The sequence below is a fragment of the Hippocampus zosterae genome, chromosome 18, assembly GCF_025434085.1.
Source record: "Hippocampus zosterae strain Florida chromosome 18, ASM2543408v3, whole genome shotgun sequence".
NCBI classification, from domain to species: Eukaryota; Metazoa; Chordata; class Actinopteri; order Syngnathiformes; family Syngnathidae; genus Hippocampus; species Hippocampus zosterae.
This window is the reverse complement of record NC_067468.1, coordinates 7,571,379-7,590,728: the sequence shown is the minus strand read 5'-3', so window position 1 is coordinate 7,590,728 and position 19,350 is coordinate 7,571,379. Positions and strand designations below refer to the sequence as shown.

The window sequence follows — 19,350 nt, the reverse complement described above, 5'->3', positions numbered from 1 at the left end:
TCTCCAATATTTTGATGGCAGAACAGGATAACCATAAAATAAATGTAGACTTGTCTCTGACTCATTCCCACAGACGATTGCATTTATCATCTAAGTCAGTGAACTTGGAAAGCGAATTATTATAATAATAAAATACCAAAAATGTGAAGTATTTCAAATGAAATCACAGCCGTGGTGGTGACGTTATCCTCTCTATTACGTCACGATCGTTTTTTTTTGTACCTACAATGTAATGAATGGACTGCGGGTGAAATATTCCAACTTGACCACTCGGCGGCGGTAGAGCGCTGTGTCATTGTTTATTAGGAATACAAAAAGAAAATAGGCTTTGTATTAGTTGCTGACGTTCCCCGATGCGTGTTACGGAGCAATTCTGAATATTTTGGAAGGAGGAACGTGGGCGTTGTGACATATCGGGCGAGATCATGGCTGAGTCGAGAGATCAACGATTGTGGCACGGGGACTAGCGATCACTGGTCAGTTTGTTTTCAATCAAATTTAGCTGCCCTAAATAATGCCTGTCTATGTTACGTTTGAGATAACCACCTTGATTTAAGCGTGTATATTTTCTATTTACTCGTACGCGTTTGGCATATAAATGTAGGTCGAAGGGGGTATGTACGTCAGTCAAGGTGTCATTCTTCAACCGTCCGCGTTTTGTTTTGTGTTGGCAGTGTCCGCAGTGACCACGATTGTAAAATACAGGATGTCACGCAAAGGATATCATACTGATTGATGGTTCATGAATTAACTCGGTTAAGCTTGGGAGCGAGTTGTGCATTTCGATATATCTATTCATCGATCCATCAATCCATCCAAACCTACCGTGGATATGCAAAGCGCATATATCACTAATAGAATGCCAGCTTTTGTGTGTGTTTTTTTAACGAGACCAAGATCATTTTAAAAAGGGGTACACAATTAATATGATCTATAATTTGTACAACTCAGTTGAAATAAAGTCTTTGAGAGGGCAAGTCAATTTACACGACTGAGAAATTGTGCAAAATGCACCCATTTTATAACCGGGCATGTGGCTGTGTTTACCATTGCACTCACATTTAAATTTATATATAATGGGAGTAAGTATACAACTGCAGCGATTCCAAAAGTTCAAACTTGGATTCAGTGGTCCATTACAGTTTCCCCACATGCATGTGGTATGTAAAAGTCATGTGTGTTTTTGTAAAATGTTTAAATCATTGTTTAGTTTTTGAATGTTTGAACACCATACCTACAATGAAGCATGGTGATAGCAGCATTTTGCCTTGGGACTTTTTTTTTTCAGGTGGAGCGTCCCACTTTAGATAAGATTATTATGAACCGTTTCAAGTAGCATAGTGTTAACGTAATAACTCCAGACTTATAATAATAAAAAAATATAGTTATAAAAATCTGGAAAAGCCTGCTTGGACATCCGAACTTTATTTGGTGTTCCTTACATTCACGCGTAACAGTTGCAGGTCTGCACTGATTCACATTTAACATGAACATTTGAATGTGTCTGGATAATTCTGAAAAAGAAATGGGTCGCACATGTGCATGATCTCAATCGTATTTTTTGAATTTCCCCTCCCCAAAACATTTAAGTTATTTTTAAGGTATACTGGTTATAGGTCACATTGATTGTGGAGAGGGGGGGGGGGGGGGGGGGGGGGACTGTTGAAATTACTTATCTTTTTTTTTTTTTACATCACAAAAATCTGGTCTTTGAACTATGGTTTTTATATCCATTGTATCGAATCAAATATGATCTAATGCAAACTGTCGCTTAGTACAGTACAGTCGTTCCATCCATTCGTTCCATCCATCCAATCTTTCCTTCTTGAAAGCTGTGACCAGAATGTAAATACTGTAAGTATTGTGTGTGTGTCTTTTCTCCTGTCAGGTTTCCATTCCTGTCCCGCCCACCCCAACTTGCTTTTATTTGAAGTGGAAGACACAATGATCAAGATGCTGCAGACGACCCATTACGTGGAGCTGGGCAATTACCCAGAATGGCCGATGCGCATCCCTCAGAAGATAAAACTGTACACTTTTGAACAACTTCCCATGTATCTCAGAGAGAACCCCTACATCACAGACGGCTACAGAGCCCACCTGCCTTCAAAACTCTGCTTGAGGAGGTGAGTCTAATAATGAACACCATGTAAGGTTGACCCCCCCCCCCCCCCAAAAAAAAAACATCTGCTCTATTTGTTGTTCCTCCTCAAGCATTTTCGTTCTGTCCAATGAGACTGTGAACATCTGGAGCCACCTGTTGGGCTTCCTTCTCTTCTTCTCTCTGGCCGTCAACGACGGCGTGAAGGTTTTGCCAGCTTCTGGAGCCAGCAGAGAAGATTATGTCATCTACGCCATCGGACTGTTTTGCTTCCAGGTAACGTGTGGACATGCGTTGTTTTACGTTGATGTCGCACGGTCAAGTCAGTGAACATTCACGAAGTTTAAACCTGAGCCTGAGCGGTGCTGTCTGAGACCATCCTCTTATTTGTGAAGAGGGATGATGACACACCAATGACAATGCGTCACGGCATCTACTCAAACACAGCAAAGTACTGCATTTCTCTTTTCAATCCACCGTGCCGTGAAACAGTTTTTATAATTCAGGTCATTCGGGTTTACGAAAACAAGTTAATTGAGTTGACTCCTCCCAATCAGGTCTGAAACCTGTTTGAATACCTGAGATAGGCGTGGTTTTGTAGTTCCAATACGCGCCCAGCTCAATGTGGACCTAGATTTGTGTACACCCGATGGCCTCAACATTACGTACGCTCTTCTGTTTTGGCTGTACACTGATAGACAGTAGTGGGAAGTTAATAACGCTTCTCGGTTTTTGGTTTCATCAGACAGATGGTATCTGAAATTTCATCTATGCTGCATGTCATATGGAAGCATATTTGACAATAAAGATGACCTTGACTGAAGCTAGTTGCATATGGAGCAGTTGGAGAACCGCTCCCCCTGATAAATGAAGAAACCAAGTTCACCAACTCCCATGAGCAAGCACTAAGCAAAAGAGGCGAGAAAAAAAAAAACCTCCCCCTTAGGAAGAAACTAAAAACAGACTTGGGACTCAATGGGGGGTTGGGTGGGGTCGCTGTCTGCCTCAACCGGTTGGGTTGCTGTAGACTCAGGCAGGGATTTTCAAATTGTCGAGTGTGTCCATCACTAATACTTGAAAGAACCTCAGTACAGAAGAAAAACTCACTTCTAAGCCTTTGTTTCAGTCTTAATATCTAATATCATGATCAGGATAATCATATAAATGATATGGAAAACAATTGTAAATAGCACTGCGATTTATCCATTTTGTATTTATATTGCACTTAATTGAACGATGTTTGTTTTTTTCTTCTTTCTACCCACATTCTTGCTGCTGGAGGCTGTAAATTTCCCCAGTGTGGGACATATATCTTATAAGATATCTTATCTTAGGATTTTGGAGCCGATCACGATCAACAAGTTAAGAAAATAGGGTAACCGATCACCAATCCAATCAGAAGATGGACAAATCGAATTAAACAACTCGTATATTTAGTTTACAGTCATCCACCACCGCTGTTCTTGGGACCGGCACAGCACACCAATAAACACAATTTGCTTCGAATTGGGGCGGCCCGGTAATGCAGTGGTTAGCACTTCGGCTTCACAGTGCAGAGGTACCGTGTTCGATTCCAGCTCCGGCCTCCCTGTGTGGAGTTTGCCTGTTCTCCCCGGGCCTGCGTGGGTTTTCTCCGGATGCTCCGGTTTCCTCCCACATTCCAAAAACATGCGTGGCAGGCTGATTGAACACTCTGAATTGTCCTTCGTGTGAGTGTGAGTGCGGATAGTTGTTCGTTTCTGTGTGCCCTGCGATTGGCTGGCAACCGATTCAGGGTGTCCCCCGCCTACTGCCCGAAGACAGCTGGGATAGGCTCCAGCACCCCCCGCGAGCCTAGTGAGGATCAAGCGGCTCGGAAGATGAATGAATGAATGCTTCGAATTGATGACCACTGAAATGCATTGTGAAAAAAATAAACCACTTATAAACATTCAATACACGGAATTATAACGTCACAACCGTCATTGATTTGGCATCAAAATGCAAATCATTCACCAATCCAATCCATAAAGTCTAATAAATACGGATTGATTCAAATGCAGTAAAAACTCCACGTGTATATAAAATAAGGTGCATGTACTTGTAAGTGCTATTGTGGGATTTTCCATCTCGGGCTTTGATTGGCTACATATTAATGTTCATCCTCAGGTCAAACTATTTTAGTTAAATTTTTAGTGTGTAACGGTATTCATTGATTTGGCCATAAACATTTTACATATTACATTTTAATGTTGTTGTATAACTCATTGCAATACGGGACGGTAACATGACCACATTCCTCGTCAACATTTTGTGTTTGTGTTGCTTCCAGGTGTGCATGTTGTGTTCTGTGGGCTACCATCTCTTTTTGTGCCATCGATCGGAGAAGACGAGTCGCCGCTGGCTGGCGTTGGACTACGCCGGCATTTCTGTCGGCATCCTAGGCTGTTACGTGCCCGGCATCTTTTATTCCTTCTATTGCAATGCCGTATGTGCCCCACTTTTGCTTTTCCTCCCACCCTAATCACATTTCCATTCTCTCATGAGTTGTTCTTGTCTTGTTTCATCAGTTTTGGCGGCAGGTCTATTCCCTGACGGTGCTGACCATGATTCTGTTAGTTTTCGGCGCTCAGTTCCATCCGCGGTACATGAGCGCTGAATGGCGTTGCATAAGGGTGTCCACCTTCTTCGGCGTGGCCGTTATGGGTGTGGTTCCAACGATCCACTGGGTGTTGCTCAATGGCGGGCTCACCTGTGACATCGTTCGGGTGAGGAAAGTTTCCTCCTCCAAAAACTCGACATCACTGCTTGTCCTCAAAAGTACTTCCTCTATGTAGCTCGCCCAAGTGCCAAGTGCCTGTTTTGTACCTGTGATGACAATATACCATTTTCATATGTCTGGCAATGATTCTAAAAATGAGGTTTTGTGCAAACACAATACTGCCTCTCACCTTCTGTGCTGTTTCAAATAATTACCGTATTTTCCGCACTATAAGGCGCCTCGGAGTATAAGGCCTATTTTGAATGGCCTATTTTAAAACTGTTTTCAGATATAGGGCACATCGCGTTATAAGGCGCATAGAATGGAAGCTATAATAGTGGCTGTTGTTATGTTATGCATCCAGTAGATGGAGCTATACTAAAAGGAATACAATCCAATACAATACAGCTTTATTCATATAGAGCCTTCACAACCCCTGCAGCTTATTAAAGCACTTTACAGAATATTTAAAATGCTATGTTCAAGAAATCAGATTGTTGATCCATATATAAGGAACTTCGGATTATAAGGCGGCTTTTGACAAAATTGAGTGCGGTTAGGTGCGCCTTATTGTGCAGAAAATACAGTATTCTAGCTTGTCAACCAGATCAAAAGTTTAACATATGCATTTTCTCTAATGCAACATTACTTTGCATATCCGTTACATATTTTGTCATTTTTGCAGATGTTCCTGCCTCGCCTGATTGTCATGTACCTCATTGGCGCGGCTGCCTTCGTGTTCTACATTACCAAGATGCCTGAGCGTTGCTTCCCTGGTGAGTCTGCTTCAATCTCACCTTTGTCCCCCGTCAAGCGCCACCCTCTCACCAGCCCATGCATGAAGCAAGGTGACATTTATTGAAGTTGCCGTTTCAACCCAAAATCCATATCGTGGTAGTATCCTGAAGGTCCAAAGTTAAAGATCATCTCACACAAATGAAATGTGTACCACAGTAGAATCATGAAATAAAAACAAAAAATAACTGAAACGACATCTTCAACTAATAAAACTTAATCGAATAACAGCGAACATGCCCATTGTTTTTGTATTTGTCAATTTATGTCATATATGAGCTTTCGGGGTTCATGCGTCATGCATTTATTTTGGTATTGCTGTATGTGGGCCCAGAAGAAGGATAGTCAAACAGTCATTTGTGAAGTTAATTACAGAGTACTTTTGTAATAATTGATACAAGTGACTTTTTTGCACTCAAACACACAATACAGTAAAAAACCTCCAACTAAAAAAAACTCAACTAAAACGGAGCACTTTTGAAAGAATACAAACTGTCGTTGGCTGCCGCCCTCGTCACTCATCAGGTGGGGCCACTCCCTTTTCAAATCCATCCACCATTTTCGCTGCTGCTAAAAAAAAAAAAAAAAAATGCTGATTTGACCGTACAACGTGACGATAGCGACCCCATGTGGATAAATTAATACTTGGACCTCACGTGAACATGTTATTGCATTTATGAACGTAAATTTCACCGAAAAAAAAACAACAACCCGTTTCATTACGGCCAGTTAGTAGGCTTTATTTGTTTATATATTATATATATTATATATACGTACAGTACGCGTAATGTTCATTTATTTTGAGAGTGTTTCAATAAGTGTCATCCACATGTTCATGTTTCATAGAACAATGAGAAATAAACACCTCAAGTGACAAAAAAATGGAAAAAGATGAATCGACTGGCTGTCATTCATTCATTCAAAATTGTTTTAAAAAACTTTCAGCCCTTGTACAAGTGGGGTATGAACGTTTGTAGTTTTACACAACACTGAAAGCAATTCATATCAAAAGTATTTATTGTCTTTGTGCTTCTGTCTCTCAGGCCACGTGAACTACATCGGTGCCAGTCATCAGGTCTGGCACGTTCTGGTGGTTGCCATGCTTTACTGGTGGCATCAAACCGCAGTGGACATTATGCAGTTCCGGCATAGCCAGCCTTGTCCACCAAGGACGCAATGACAACAATCAACCAATGCAAGGATGCACTTAGGTGTCATCAGATGACCATTTGCTCTTTTTTTAATGTTGAAATTCTTTGGATTTGGTCAAAATTTACGAACAAGCATGGTCCACCAGAGCCAAGATATGGGTCAGTAGGTCGGTTGAAGATGACTGCAATTGCATGTAGTTATCGGCCTGATGACAGTGCATGAAATTTCTACTTAAACTGTATAGAAACATGATTATTTTGTTGCGTTTTAAAAAAAAAAATCTTGACAATTACTTGGTGCTTGGTTGAGAAGGAAATATATACATTTGCACATGGGATTCTTGGGGCGGGTTAGAGCGGGTGTTATGGGCCGGGAGCTTTTTTTTTGAACAAAGTGTCACTGTGATTGACACATCGCTGCTTGAAGTGTTGAGAAGTAAGGAATGGAGGGGAGTTTTTGCTTTGCTGGAAATATTAACGTGTTATTTATTAAGCATGACACAATTTGTGTTGAAAAGCAGGGAACTTGACAGTGCGATGGATGTAACTGATGCCATTTCAGCATCTCAATTTCATACAACCACATTGCTGTCATCACAAGTATGGCTGTGAGGTGTCTGATAATCCAACAAACAAATAATCTTCATCCGGATTTCTATTCCCTTACCACAGAGTACTTGTCTAATATGAAATGTTTACCACTAATAATTGCACGCTTCTCCAAAGAGAGTATTTACTTGACTAAATGAAATAGCGGCGAGTTTGTTGTACTGCTGAATTTACAAAAAAAAAAAAAGAACACTACGGTATTTTTACGACAGTTTGTCATTAGGACTGAAGAACCCATAATCAGTAAAAGATTAGTAGTATTTGATCCTCAACTAAATGTGAGTTAGTGCTCAGCTCCCAAAAATGTTTGCTATATTCGAGGATTCAAACATCCAGATTGCACAGCAGATCAAATCAACCCCCCCTCCCCACTGTAAAACCAAACTACTGTATATGCATGGTATTTCCCCCCATTCTTATGGAGGAGTGATTGCATGTTTCTGGTTATTTGGGTGATTGTCTGGTGCTTTTTTTTAATGTCACACGTATTACAGGACGAAAACAGGAAAGCCAGCATTATGTGACTACTGTATTATAAGTGATGTCATGTGTGAATCGGTCCAATGTGTAGTGATCCGGATAGTCTAAATAGTGTTTATTGTCCATATTTTGCAAGTACTGTACTTCATTTGCCTTCCACCAGAACAAACATATGCGGTACATGCACTGACTTGGTTTTTGCACGACAATGCAGCAACAGTCTCATTATTTTTTAAAAAACTATTCTGAGAAACAATGCTGATTTATATTATGAAGCACTGTAACTCAATTTTAAGATGGATTAAATAAGGTCAAAGAGAAAAATCATTTTGAATGACTAAAAAAAATATTGGTGTCAGTGTTTTTCGGCCGAAGAGCAGTCAAAACAAAAAAAAGGCTTGTTCTTCCTGATTTGAACAACAGAGGGCGCTCGTCGATGCACTCAATAGAGAATAAAGTAAAAACGTCAAAGCTGCACGAAATGTAAATGTGTAACTTTGTACAGAATAATTACACGAGATTCTGTTACATACTGACACTTATACTGATGTTGAGCAAGAGGCCACTGTTAAGTGTTTGTCAGAAGTAATCGTGTTGGGAAACGGCGTCATGGAAAAAGTGGAGGATCTGACACACTGTTACTGTGAATGTGACTTGGTGTACTCATCTTTTTGGATAACGCTGAATTTATCCAACTGGATGACTCAGGACATCAGAAATATATTTATGTACAGGGAGTGCCAAAAGTCACGATACACTTTGTGATAGCCAGGGCGAAGGACACGTAACACAATGCAGGACAAACAAAAAACAACAGCAGCACAAAAATACAACGTGACACAGCCTTTCACTACTAAAGGCAACACAATGCTATTTAACAATGCTGGTCAATCACTGCAGCTGGTAGCACTTCTGAAAACCAATTACCAATCAGGACACTCAAACGTATCACTGATTGGCTGCCCTCTTCCCCGACTCAACCCACCAATCAGGGAGCAACAGTTGGGGTTCGACTGTAAACAATGTTACTGTTTCAAAGTTGGCCTTTAAACCATGGTTAAGAGTTTTACTGCAGGGTTTTTATCGAGTATTATGTTTATAAGAAGTGTATGAAATAGCGTTAGGTTTTCAAACGAGAGATTAAAATTATTGTAATATCTGTATCTTGTATTATTGTTTCATTCATCTTCCGAACCGCTTGGTCCTCCTCCTTGGTCGCGGGGGTGCTGGAGCCTATCCCAGCTGCCTCTGGGCAGTAGGCGGGGGACAACCTGAATCGGTTGCCAGCCAATCACAGGGCACACAGAGACGAACAACCATCCACGCTCACACTCACACCGAGGGACAATTTAGAGTATTCAATCAGCCTGCCACGCATGTTTTTGGAATGTGGGAGGAAACCGAGCACCCGGAGAAAACCCACGCAGCCCCTGGGAGAACATGCAAGCTCCACACAGGGAGGCCGGAGCTGGAATCGAACCCGGTGCCTCTGCACTGTGAAGCCAACGTGCTAACCACTGGACTACCGGGCCGCCCCTTGTATTATTATGTTACGTATTATATATTGTATTATATATTGTGACAGGTTGGGAGAATATTGGCTCCGGTAGTTAGTCTGAGTGAGGAGCGCATGGGCGTGAGTGGTGGCTAACAACAACTCCTTTGAATGCGTGTGTTTATTACTTATTTTGTTTATTAAAAATGGCGAATAGTATCAGCGACTGCGAGCATCCTTCTCTCCGCTACTGACAAGCATTAAATTATGTTTAGAGTTTCAAACTCAGGTTAAGGTTTCAACTGAGTGTTTCAAAGCAGGCACGTGTTGAGGATGCAGGTCCAAGTTGGGGAGCATCCACAGCACCCACTTAATCGTGGATGAAGGATCATGTTGAAGGGGCATCGCACTGTGATCGATGGCTATAAATGTGTTTGGAACAATTCTGTCAGCAAATCACACTCAGAGACGAGCACCCCCCAACCCTACCCCAGTCAACAAAGTATGTGTTTTCCAGAGGCATTAAAATAGACTGGCGTCCCCGGTTTGAAAAACATGATACTTCAGATGGCATTTGGCCATGTAATGAAAAATTAAGACAAAACGGTGTGTTGAATTTTATTTCGTCAAGTGGCTGCACAAAATTAAATCACCTGGATCCGGATACATTTTTTAAATAGATGAGACAAACGTGAGCTTTGTTAGTTTTCAACAACTTGATGAAATAAAATGAGTAGATGTATAGTCAACTTGAAAAAATGTATCCAAAAATGCAATGACCTTAGTTTTACTCCCCAAAACTAATACCCTAAAAAAACTAATTTTATATATTTGGTTCATGATCATAATCACATACCACCAAGATATCTTACTCATAGAGTTTATTTCAAGTATTAAACATGCTCACACACGAATGTCCAACACAATTGCAAAAAGGAATGCTCAAAAGACAGCCATACATCTTTCAAGAGTTTTCAAAATGCATTAAAAAAATGGACAATAAAATGAATGTTAGAGACAGTTTCACTTTTTAACAAGGCAAATTTAATTTTCAAAACAAAAAAAGTGACAAATAGAAGAGAATTGCAGCTATTAGAAAAAGTGGTGATAGTACAAGTTAAAGGTTTCGAGGGGAACACAGTTGAGAGTTTAAACCGTCTAGGAAATGATTTTGACGTCTCGGGTAATAATTGGCTTTGGTTGGTTAAATCATTAAGTGTCGACTTTGGCCACCTGGATTAGTGTGATTAATGACACGTCGAGCAAAGGTCCAAATAATCAACTAAATATTTGCTATGAGTTGCACATACAATACATTTGACACTAAAGTTAATCCAATCCAAATACAGCCATCTTGATCCGGCTGGGTATTCGGATGCATCGTGAAGGATGAAGAAAACTAAACATCAGTCACCATCGACAAGACATATCTTTATTGGGTTGAAATTGAGCAGGTCTCCTGTGTTCATATCATCGCAAAGAAAGATGAGAGGTTTGAGGCACGCGTTCGATTGTTTTACATATCAGCCAATAAATTAGGCCATCAGATATTTAAAAGCAGCAGTTCATCTCATATTGGAATGATGGCTGTTGCATAATTTAAATAATGTCCCATTTTAATGGCTACTGTTCTTCCTCTGAGGAAGGCTAGCGGGGCATTTCCAAACTCAGGAAATGAATAAAACTTAGCGAGACATTTAACAGATATGATAAAACTAAAAACATGAACATGAGCAATGACTTTATGTACACTGACAGAACACTGTGGCGTTAGATTACATTTGTATGTGTGTGTGTGCGCGTGTGTGTGTTTAAATTTTCCTTTGTTTTTCAATGAGCAATGCATGAATCTGTCTATATTAGGGTATATGCAGGACGAGCTATCTGGTATCTATACTGTATATATATATATATATATATATATATATATATATATACACTGCTCTTAGGGTCAGTGGTATAGCACGGGGTGGGTGGGTGACGGGGTTGGCCGCCCAAGTTGCAAAATTTCATAGCCAAAAAGAAATAGGATTGTATTACTGTAACAATAAAAGTCATACTTGTAAAAAAAAAAAATAAAGTATTATTTTATCACAGGCTCCTCAACAGTGTTTAGTTGCCTTAAGGCCTGTATGTGAATGGACAGACAGTTGCGCAATGTGACAACCATGATGACGTATTTGCATCAATCCACGGAATCATTTTATACGACATCACATCGATGAAAAATCGGATTTGTTTTGCTCACGTTTCGGCTCCACTGAGCATACGAGCTGTGGTGGCCCGAAAAGGTCAGAAAGTGTATTGGCAAAGTGCTCTATAGTAAAAGCGGCACTTCAGGAAAAGGCAATCATTTGCTTGATGGTGCCGACGGGTTAGTTTTGTTTTGATCTCAATTGTGTTTTACCTTCTCTTACAGCTTCATACATTATGTTTTCATTGTCTGAAGAATGAATATTTCATGCTGTACTACCACATATCTATCCATCTGCAATCTGATATTATGCATTTATAATGTGCCTTGTTCGTCTCACTTCAGCAGGACCGTTCACAAGTGAGAAGGACGGCGGTCTAAAAGGCTCAAAAAGTGTTTTAGCAAAGTGCTCCATCCGAAAAGTGGAACTTAAGGCACCGAGGTGATCATTAAATTAAAATGTCGATGAATGATTAGCCAACAGGTTTGTTTTGCTCTTGGTCCGTCTCGTACAGATTCAGACAGAGGTGAGTGGACGCGAACATTGCTTAATGCAACGCGACGTTGCTGCTATGTTGGAGGTGAGGTATACCCAGGACTGGTTGCCAGTCAACTGCGGGTCACATTTAGACAAACAACCATGCAAGAACATTTTGAGTCCTCAATGAAACTAACATACATGTTTTTTGGAAAGGACAGTACACCGGAATACCAGAAGAAAACTCACGCAAGACCTGGTGACACATTAAGTTCTACAGAACAGAGTCTTCTGAGCTCTTATCGGCCTGCTGGATGTTTACGTACAGGGTCGCATGGTGGACTGTGTGGAACAGCATTTTGCTCATGTCTTTGTCACCCTTCCCAAATAACTGTCCCTTCTGCAAGGTATCTATGAGGGAGGTGTTACAGCAGGCGAAGACCACTCTTACACCAATCTCCGCAAACTCCTTGAGCAGCCCCTTAAAGGCAACCAGGCCGGTGGAGTCTAGGAATGGTATGGCAGAACAGTCCAAAATGATGGTGTGGAAGTCCAGTTGTCTTTGAACGAGTGCCACGACGACGTCTCCGTTGTTGGCGTCCCCATTGGCCTGGGCTTGGGTCACGGACATTTTTTTGGCCTTTTTCTCTGCCTTTCTCCGGCTGGTCATCTCCAAGAAAGGTGTCACACCGACAGCTTTGTAGAGGGCTTTTAGGAAGGTGTCCTTGTTGGCGTAGTAGAGAGGAGCCTGGAATCGGAAGACTCTCACTCGGCTTGGAGCGACGAGGTTTTGGTATTCCTCCATATCCTCATAAAGGTCAGAGTCGCCGGCTCGGCCCAGGAGAGAGACCTAATGTTAGATGTTGGATTAGCTCAAAAATGAAATTGTCTTTTACTGTTTACCGTTTCCTCCAATCTGTAAGATTGTGAAGATTGTCAAGAATGGCTAGTCTGAGTCCATTTCTTTGCACGTACTGTTGGTAAAATGAAATTTGATACTGCAGTGACCTGCAGATGTTTGTGTCCTGTTTAAATTTATAAAGTGTAGGTCCAACTAAGTATGTTCCCAAGTTGTAATGGGTACACAACAGTATACAATTGTGGTTACCTCACAAGTGACAAGCCATTGTACCCCTTACGGTACAACAAGGAACTTTTGTACCTCAACACACAGTATATCATGAGACCTTTTATAGAAATTTCAGTAGGACAATGAAGCACATCTGACCTACGATTTTTAAGATATCAGAAACATCTGCGTTTCTATATTTACAATTTGACCAATTATCCTTACTAGAGGGGGATGTTGTACGATTCAGTTCTATTGCTGTCACTCACCCTAGGGTTCTGAGTTTTATAGATGATGCAGATCAAAGAGAAGGTGACGCCAACAAGGAGTCCCAACTCGACGCTGATCAGAGCCGTGGCCGACATGGTAATCAGCCAAACCGTGGCATCGTTACGGCTGGCTCGCCACTTAGCGGGGATGTCCTTGAACTTCCTGAGTGCCCCGCGAAGGCTGACAATGATGATACAGGCCAGGACGCACTTCTGGAGAGCGTGGAAAAACGGCGCGAAGAAGAGCAGGACGAGCAGGATGACCAAGGCGCTGATCAGACTTGACACCTGATGGAAACACACTCAGGATTTCTACATTCCGAGAAAACCGTGTTGTTCTGTCATGCATTTCTTTGGTTCGGACGTCACCTGCGTCTGACACCCCGTTGAGTCCTTCACCATCGTTTTTGCCAAAGCTGCGCTAGTGGTGAAGCAATGGAAGAAGGAGGGGATGATGTTACAGCAGCCGATGGCAAGCATCTCTTGGTTGGGTCGAACCGTGTAGCCATTTTTCTTGGCGAACATCTCGGACAGTGACACGGTGAAGGCAAAGCTAGGAAATAAAACATTTTTTTTTCAAATCACGAGTCAAAATCCATTCTTCAGGATTACATTAGGACACATTTCTGTCTGTCATTGCTGTTTCTACCTGACAAAAACAGCATGAACCTTTTTAAAAAATAAAATCACCTGATAACAGCCAGAGGAATGGCATCCAGTGCTACTCTTGGCATCAGACTAAAGCTGGGCACTTGAGGAGGGATGAAGCCAGTGGGGATGTGACCTGAAACACTGGTGCCGTAATGATGGTTGAGATTCCCAAAATGACTGGCCAGCGTCGCTCCGGCAACCACGACTAGTTCAGTCGGCAGTGGGATCTTCAAACGATCTTTGTAGCGTTCCTGGATCTCTTTCCCTGCCACTACAGAAGCCCCAAAATGTAATGACCACCTTATCTATATTTTCGCACAATCCAAAGAGTTCGGGTCCATATTTACCTAAGACGGTGATACAGATGGCACTCGTGATAAGGTCACATATGTTGGTCTTGTGAATGTTGGCGAAGATGTTGATCCAGGTTACAACAACAGTGCCATAGCCCTGATGGCGAGGAATCTTCAGACCCAAGAGGTATTTGGCTTGGACGGTCAGGATAGTGAACGAGGCTCCTGTGGCAAAACCATCCAACATGGGAGCCGAAAGGTAGACTGAGACGAAGCCCAGCCGAAACACTGCCATCATGACCTGTGGAGGAAACCATCAGTCTTCATCTTCATAATTCAAAGACTGCCCTTTGTACTCGGTCGGAGAAAAGATATCATGATCTGTTCTATTCCAATCTTGACATGAAATTCTCTCATCTGTCCATTCAGTTTCTCCTTATCCTCAATCGAGTCATGCGTGAACTGGCGTCTAAGCAATGTTACAGTCTGTGACGTGTTTCAGGTAGGGGAACATGGAGGTTGTTTCTTTACCTGGTAGATACCAGCCAGGAATGTAAGAGCAGCAGCAATGCTAATAGCATAACACTCTTTGCCACACTGCACACCCATTATTTCCACTGTCCGAGTTTCACTGCTTGTGAGGTTGATGCTGAATGAACCGTTGAACTCCGGAGGACCGGAGAATTCCTCGTTTAGGTCAAAACCAGCTAGGAACACTTCTCTGTCGACCACCTGCAGAAAAGAAAAGCAGAGGCTGTTACTAAAGTAATGTGTACTAAAACGAGTCCAGGCTGAAGGCTCACCTGTCCAACCATGAGACTCATCAGGCTAAAGATTCCAACGGAAACATGTCTGGATGTCCCCATGAGGAAGTAAATGATATTGGCATAAAATGACGTGTACAATCCATAGATGGGCTCGACTCCAGCCAGCAGGCAGTAGGCAATGGCCTGCGGTACCAAAATGATTCCAACGATCAAGCCGGACATGGCGTCCCCCCACACGTACTCTCGCAGTTTGTACTTGGGCAGCCAACGCACAACGGGGAAGAAGCCGGACAAGGTGGAGCGTACTCGGGGCATGGAGCAGCTCAGACTCCGCTGCAGCTTGGATTTGAGGACCCAGAGTGTGGGTGGCGCATGGCGAGCCTTCCGCTCCAGCAAAGATGGTGGATGGGCTGTTACGCTTTCTTTGCGCAGATTGACCTCCTCCATGGCCTCAGATGGGGAGTGTGTGTGGCAGATGAAGAGAAGGGCGGAGGGCTTAATGACGGCGTTGTCAGCTGTGCTCCTTGCAGATCATCGTGAAAAACGAACCAGGGGCGAAAGGCACATAGAGAGTGGATATTAGATGTTATGCTCGTAGATCATAATATAATCACGTTCCTCATGTTATGCTAGTATATACTAATATAATCACATTACTCACTCATGACACCATTTAAAAAAAAATCATCCCTCAGATAACCTGAATGAATCCCCATTTATTTCCGGAGATAGGTTGCAGACCTGCCTGCTAAAGGTGAAAATAGAAGACAGTGAAATTCATTCATCCATCCATTTTCCGATCTGCTTTATCCTCACAAGGGTCGCGGAGTCTATCCCAGCCGTCTTCAGGCAGTAGGCGGGGAACACCCTAAACCGGTTGCCAGCCAATTGCAGGGCACACACAGACGAACAACCATCCACGCTCACACTCACACCGAGGGACAACTAAGAGTGTTCAATCAGTCTGTCATGCATGTTTTTGGAATGTAGAAGGAGACCGGAGTACCCGGAGAAAACCCACACAGGCCTAGAGAGAACGTGCAAATTTCACAAAAGGAAGGCTGCAGCCGGGGTCGAACCCACGACCTCTGATCCTGCTAAGGTCGAGAAACCATGTCATTAAAAAAAAAAAAAAGTATATTAGTTTTACTCTATTAACATAATTCAAACACATTTATAATGATTAAAATTAACTTAATTTTTTGTTGTTGTTTCATCCTTATCCCGACTGCTGCTGATCTAAGTTTCCACCAATATTGAATTTATTTCAATTACAGAGAGATATTCATTTCTGGAACTGAATATAACGACTTATATGACCCTTACATGCAACCTGTAACCTGATAACATGAGTAACTGTCCACTGTAGTAACCGCTGTCCCTGAAAGGGTTAAAGACTTTCTTCTCTAGAAATGATTATGCTTACGACAATGCAGTGCCTTCATTTTTTATGTCAGTGGTTTTAGTGACATAAGGGACATTGCATTTTTAAACGTGCTGTTAGGGATTAAATCGAATGTGACCGCATTAAGTAGGGCCAACATCAACCATAGAATCAATCTTTTTGCAATTTGTCCATCTTGAAAGCTAAAACAAGCAGGCCGAGTCAAGTCGTACAAAGGTCACACTTTCTTGTCAGCCTAGATTGGAATAAAATTTATGGATGCAATATATTATGTCATTTCATATCTTCGGACATGAGTGACCCTGAGTAAAAACAAAATGTCTTTTTCATTCTATTCTACCCTTGCAGTCTTTGTAACCTGTTGTTACTTATTGGGTGATTTGCCGGAACTTGGCTTCTCTTTTTAAACGTTGTTCAATTAACAAGGTTTGATTAGTTGGGACGAATCCCTGAAAAAAATTAAAATTGCACTTCAGAAAGTTGAAACTTGATAATTCCCTAAATGTTTTCCTATGTAACGGCATCCCAAATGTGGGCTGCATTTAAAAGTTTGTTGCTTTCAGGAGCAGCAATTGTCATCTTTTATCTTAACGATCACAAGAGTGCTACGCAACATGTTGTATAGCTCAAGGACTGTTAAGCCACGGAAGTAGTCAGTAATAAACTCCTAACATGTCCGCTTCTCAGTTGCTCTGAGCACTCATGAATGCTGAGGCAGCAGAGATGTGACGTGACGATCACAAGAAAGCCTTTTGTTATGCTTTTTTTACAGGTTGATTGTAGATCTCAAGACGTGATAGGAAAAAGTTCGGGGACTATTTCGCTCTGTGATTTGACACAAGCAAGGTTGAAAGGTTCTGGTACAGATCCTGAAGAGACAAGACTCTCAATAAATGGCAGCTTGTGGCTCAACTTGGGCTTTCTTACTCATTGGAGAAGAACCGGATGAATGGCTGAGTATGGGAGGAAGCCCCCTGATGGATAATAGTTTGGAAGCAGCGGTAAGATTGATCACCACGTCAAGGACGAGAACAACGGCCGAACTCTGTTGCCCTCAAAGCAATTTGTCCTGCTCGTCATCATGTGATGTGACAGACCCGAGTGGGGCTAACAACTTTGGGGGCAGAACTTATTGTCATGTATAAAAGAGGTTGCACTTTCGGATACGTTTCCCCTGCAAACATTTTTCAATCAATTGTTTGAATAACTACATTGTCAAAGTGTCTGTAAATAATTACTCAACAATTGTACGGTACAATGTACAACAATTCTGGGCAATGTGTTTTGGCAAGTGGATACGCCTTGCGGACCTGAAAGGATTTTCATCAAATCTTATTGTTTGTTGATAGCAAACGGAAGCCTCGTTGCAATGTGTGTTTTTTTTCATAATGAACTGATACTTTTATCTAGCAAACTGTCAAATCAGTAAAGCTGAACCAAGGCTTATTTATTTTAGCAAGCAGGAGTTACCCCGTACTGTTTCTTTCTAATGATGTTTTATACCATGTTAATAACACATTTATAAACCATTAACATTGAAACGCGCTTACTCTGAAAGTCAATGAAATTTTCCCTTCGCACTTGTACTCACCGGGAGAAGTCAAACTGCAACACAAAGTCTGATGTGACAACAACGTCTTCTGTGTTTACTGAGTGAATGAACTAAGATCAGCCCTTTGAGCAAACATTTTTCTACTGGCTTGGTCATTTGCAGTAGGCGGGGCTTGTCCTCATTTGCATGACGCATTACATTTGTGTAGAAGGTTTAACGAGTCAATTTTTGACTGAAGTGCAATATTTATGTCAGCCTGTCAAGCGTGTTTGCAGCTCACACAGACACAATGACTACATGCACGCTAACGAGTTTGACCTTGGGTACAACCAGTCAACCGGTGAACAAACTAATCAAATTTAATCAATAATAGTATTCATTTTCACACAATTAACAATATCAGTTACATTTGCAGAGAGAAAGGAGAGTGTAAAATTATGATCATTGTGAAATCTTGATGCGCCGTGACCAGCCTGTTTATTAGGACCACATGCCCAGCATCCATAATACTCTCGGGAGAAGCATTATTCGGAGTTGGGAATTTTGAATCATCATCATCGTCTCTTTCAATCCTCACGCTTGCCAAGTGCGCCAGCTCCATCAGCCCGATGTGATGTTCGGAAGTCATGAGAGGGAAGACTCACCCTGAGAGGGGGTGCACCTTGGATGGCACGTGGAGGACATCCTGTCTCCTCCTGCACCGTTATTCCATCGAATATCTTTTCATCTCATTCAAGCTTCTTCCTGCTTCCGACCGCAAAGCATGATGGGAGCCGTCACTCAGTCATGCCCCTCCCCCCTCCCATATCCAACCTCGGCCCCATATGCCGTCTGGAGCAGAGCGAGGGGGCGTGGGGAGAGAAGATGAGGCGGGAGTGTGGTGGATGGTGGTTGCCATGGTAACGTCTGCTCATTTGTTGATGTCTTTGAAAGAAATGTTTCAAGCCATTGATCCCTTTTCGGTAGCACTTTGGATTTGGCGCAGCCGCCGCTAGCACTGTCCTGGCATCATCAAAACCGTACTTGCAAAGCCACCCTCGCAAATATTTTGATTTTAACAAGACAAAGAAATCAGGGTTTAAAGTGTACTCGACATAACTCTTGCTCGTTGGGGTGTTTGGACAAACCCGTCCCACACACACAAAGGAACCTGGAAAATGTTTGGTGAAAAAAAAAGCATTTTTTTTTTCAGATGGCCTGGAAGCATCACAGTTCAACCATGATCCCAATAACATCAACGATGTACAGGTATGCCAGTCAGGCGTTTCTCTGATATAATTCTCGAGCTATCTCAGGCATTC

General features: G+C 42.1%; 2 protein-coding genes across 3 annotated transcripts; one reads left to right on the top strand and one right to left on the bottom strand.

The window, feature by feature from the left end:
• Positions 1 to 292: 292 nt before the first annotated feature.
• On the top strand, positions 293 to 8,200 carry LOC127590775 (progestin and adipoQ receptor family member 3-like). The gene is made up of 7 exons (XM_052050204.1): positions 293 to 476; positions 1,889 to 2,126; positions 2,215 to 2,377; positions 4,413 to 4,568; positions 4,651 to 4,848; positions 5,527 to 5,617; positions 6,680 to 8,200. The coding sequence occupies exons 2-7, from the start codon at positions 1,945 to 1,947 to the stop codon at positions 6,814 to 6,816; spliced, it is 927 nt and encodes a 308-aa protein (XP_051906164.1). The 5' UTR covers positions 293 to 476; positions 1,889 to 1,944; the 3' UTR covers positions 6,817 to 8,200.
• Positions 8,201 to 10,235: 2,035 nt separating this feature from the next.
• Positions 10,236 to 18,843, bottom strand: slc26a1 (solute carrier family 26 member 1). 2 transcript variants are annotated; one of them, XM_052050259.1, is made up of 8 exons: positions 18,694 to 18,843; positions 15,129 to 15,615; positions 14,857 to 15,057; positions 14,380 to 14,626; positions 14,072 to 14,303; positions 13,751 to 13,934; positions 13,382 to 13,669; positions 10,236 to 12,893 (listed from the first exon to the last, which is right to left on the bottom strand). In XM_052050259.1, exons 2-8 carry the CDS (start codon positions 15,537 to 15,539, stop codon positions 12,318 to 12,320), a joined length of 2,139 nt encoding a protein of 712 aa, XP_051906219.1. In that variant the 5' UTR covers positions 15,540 to 15,615; positions 18,694 to 18,843; the 3' UTR covers positions 10,236 to 12,317. The 2 variants fall into 2 exon arrangements, with proteins under 2 accessions (XP_051906219.1, XP_051906218.1); XM_052050258.1 differs by lacking the exon at positions 18,694 to 18,843 and adding an exon at positions 18,089 to 18,687.
• Positions 18,844 to 19,350: the final 507 nt, after the last annotated feature.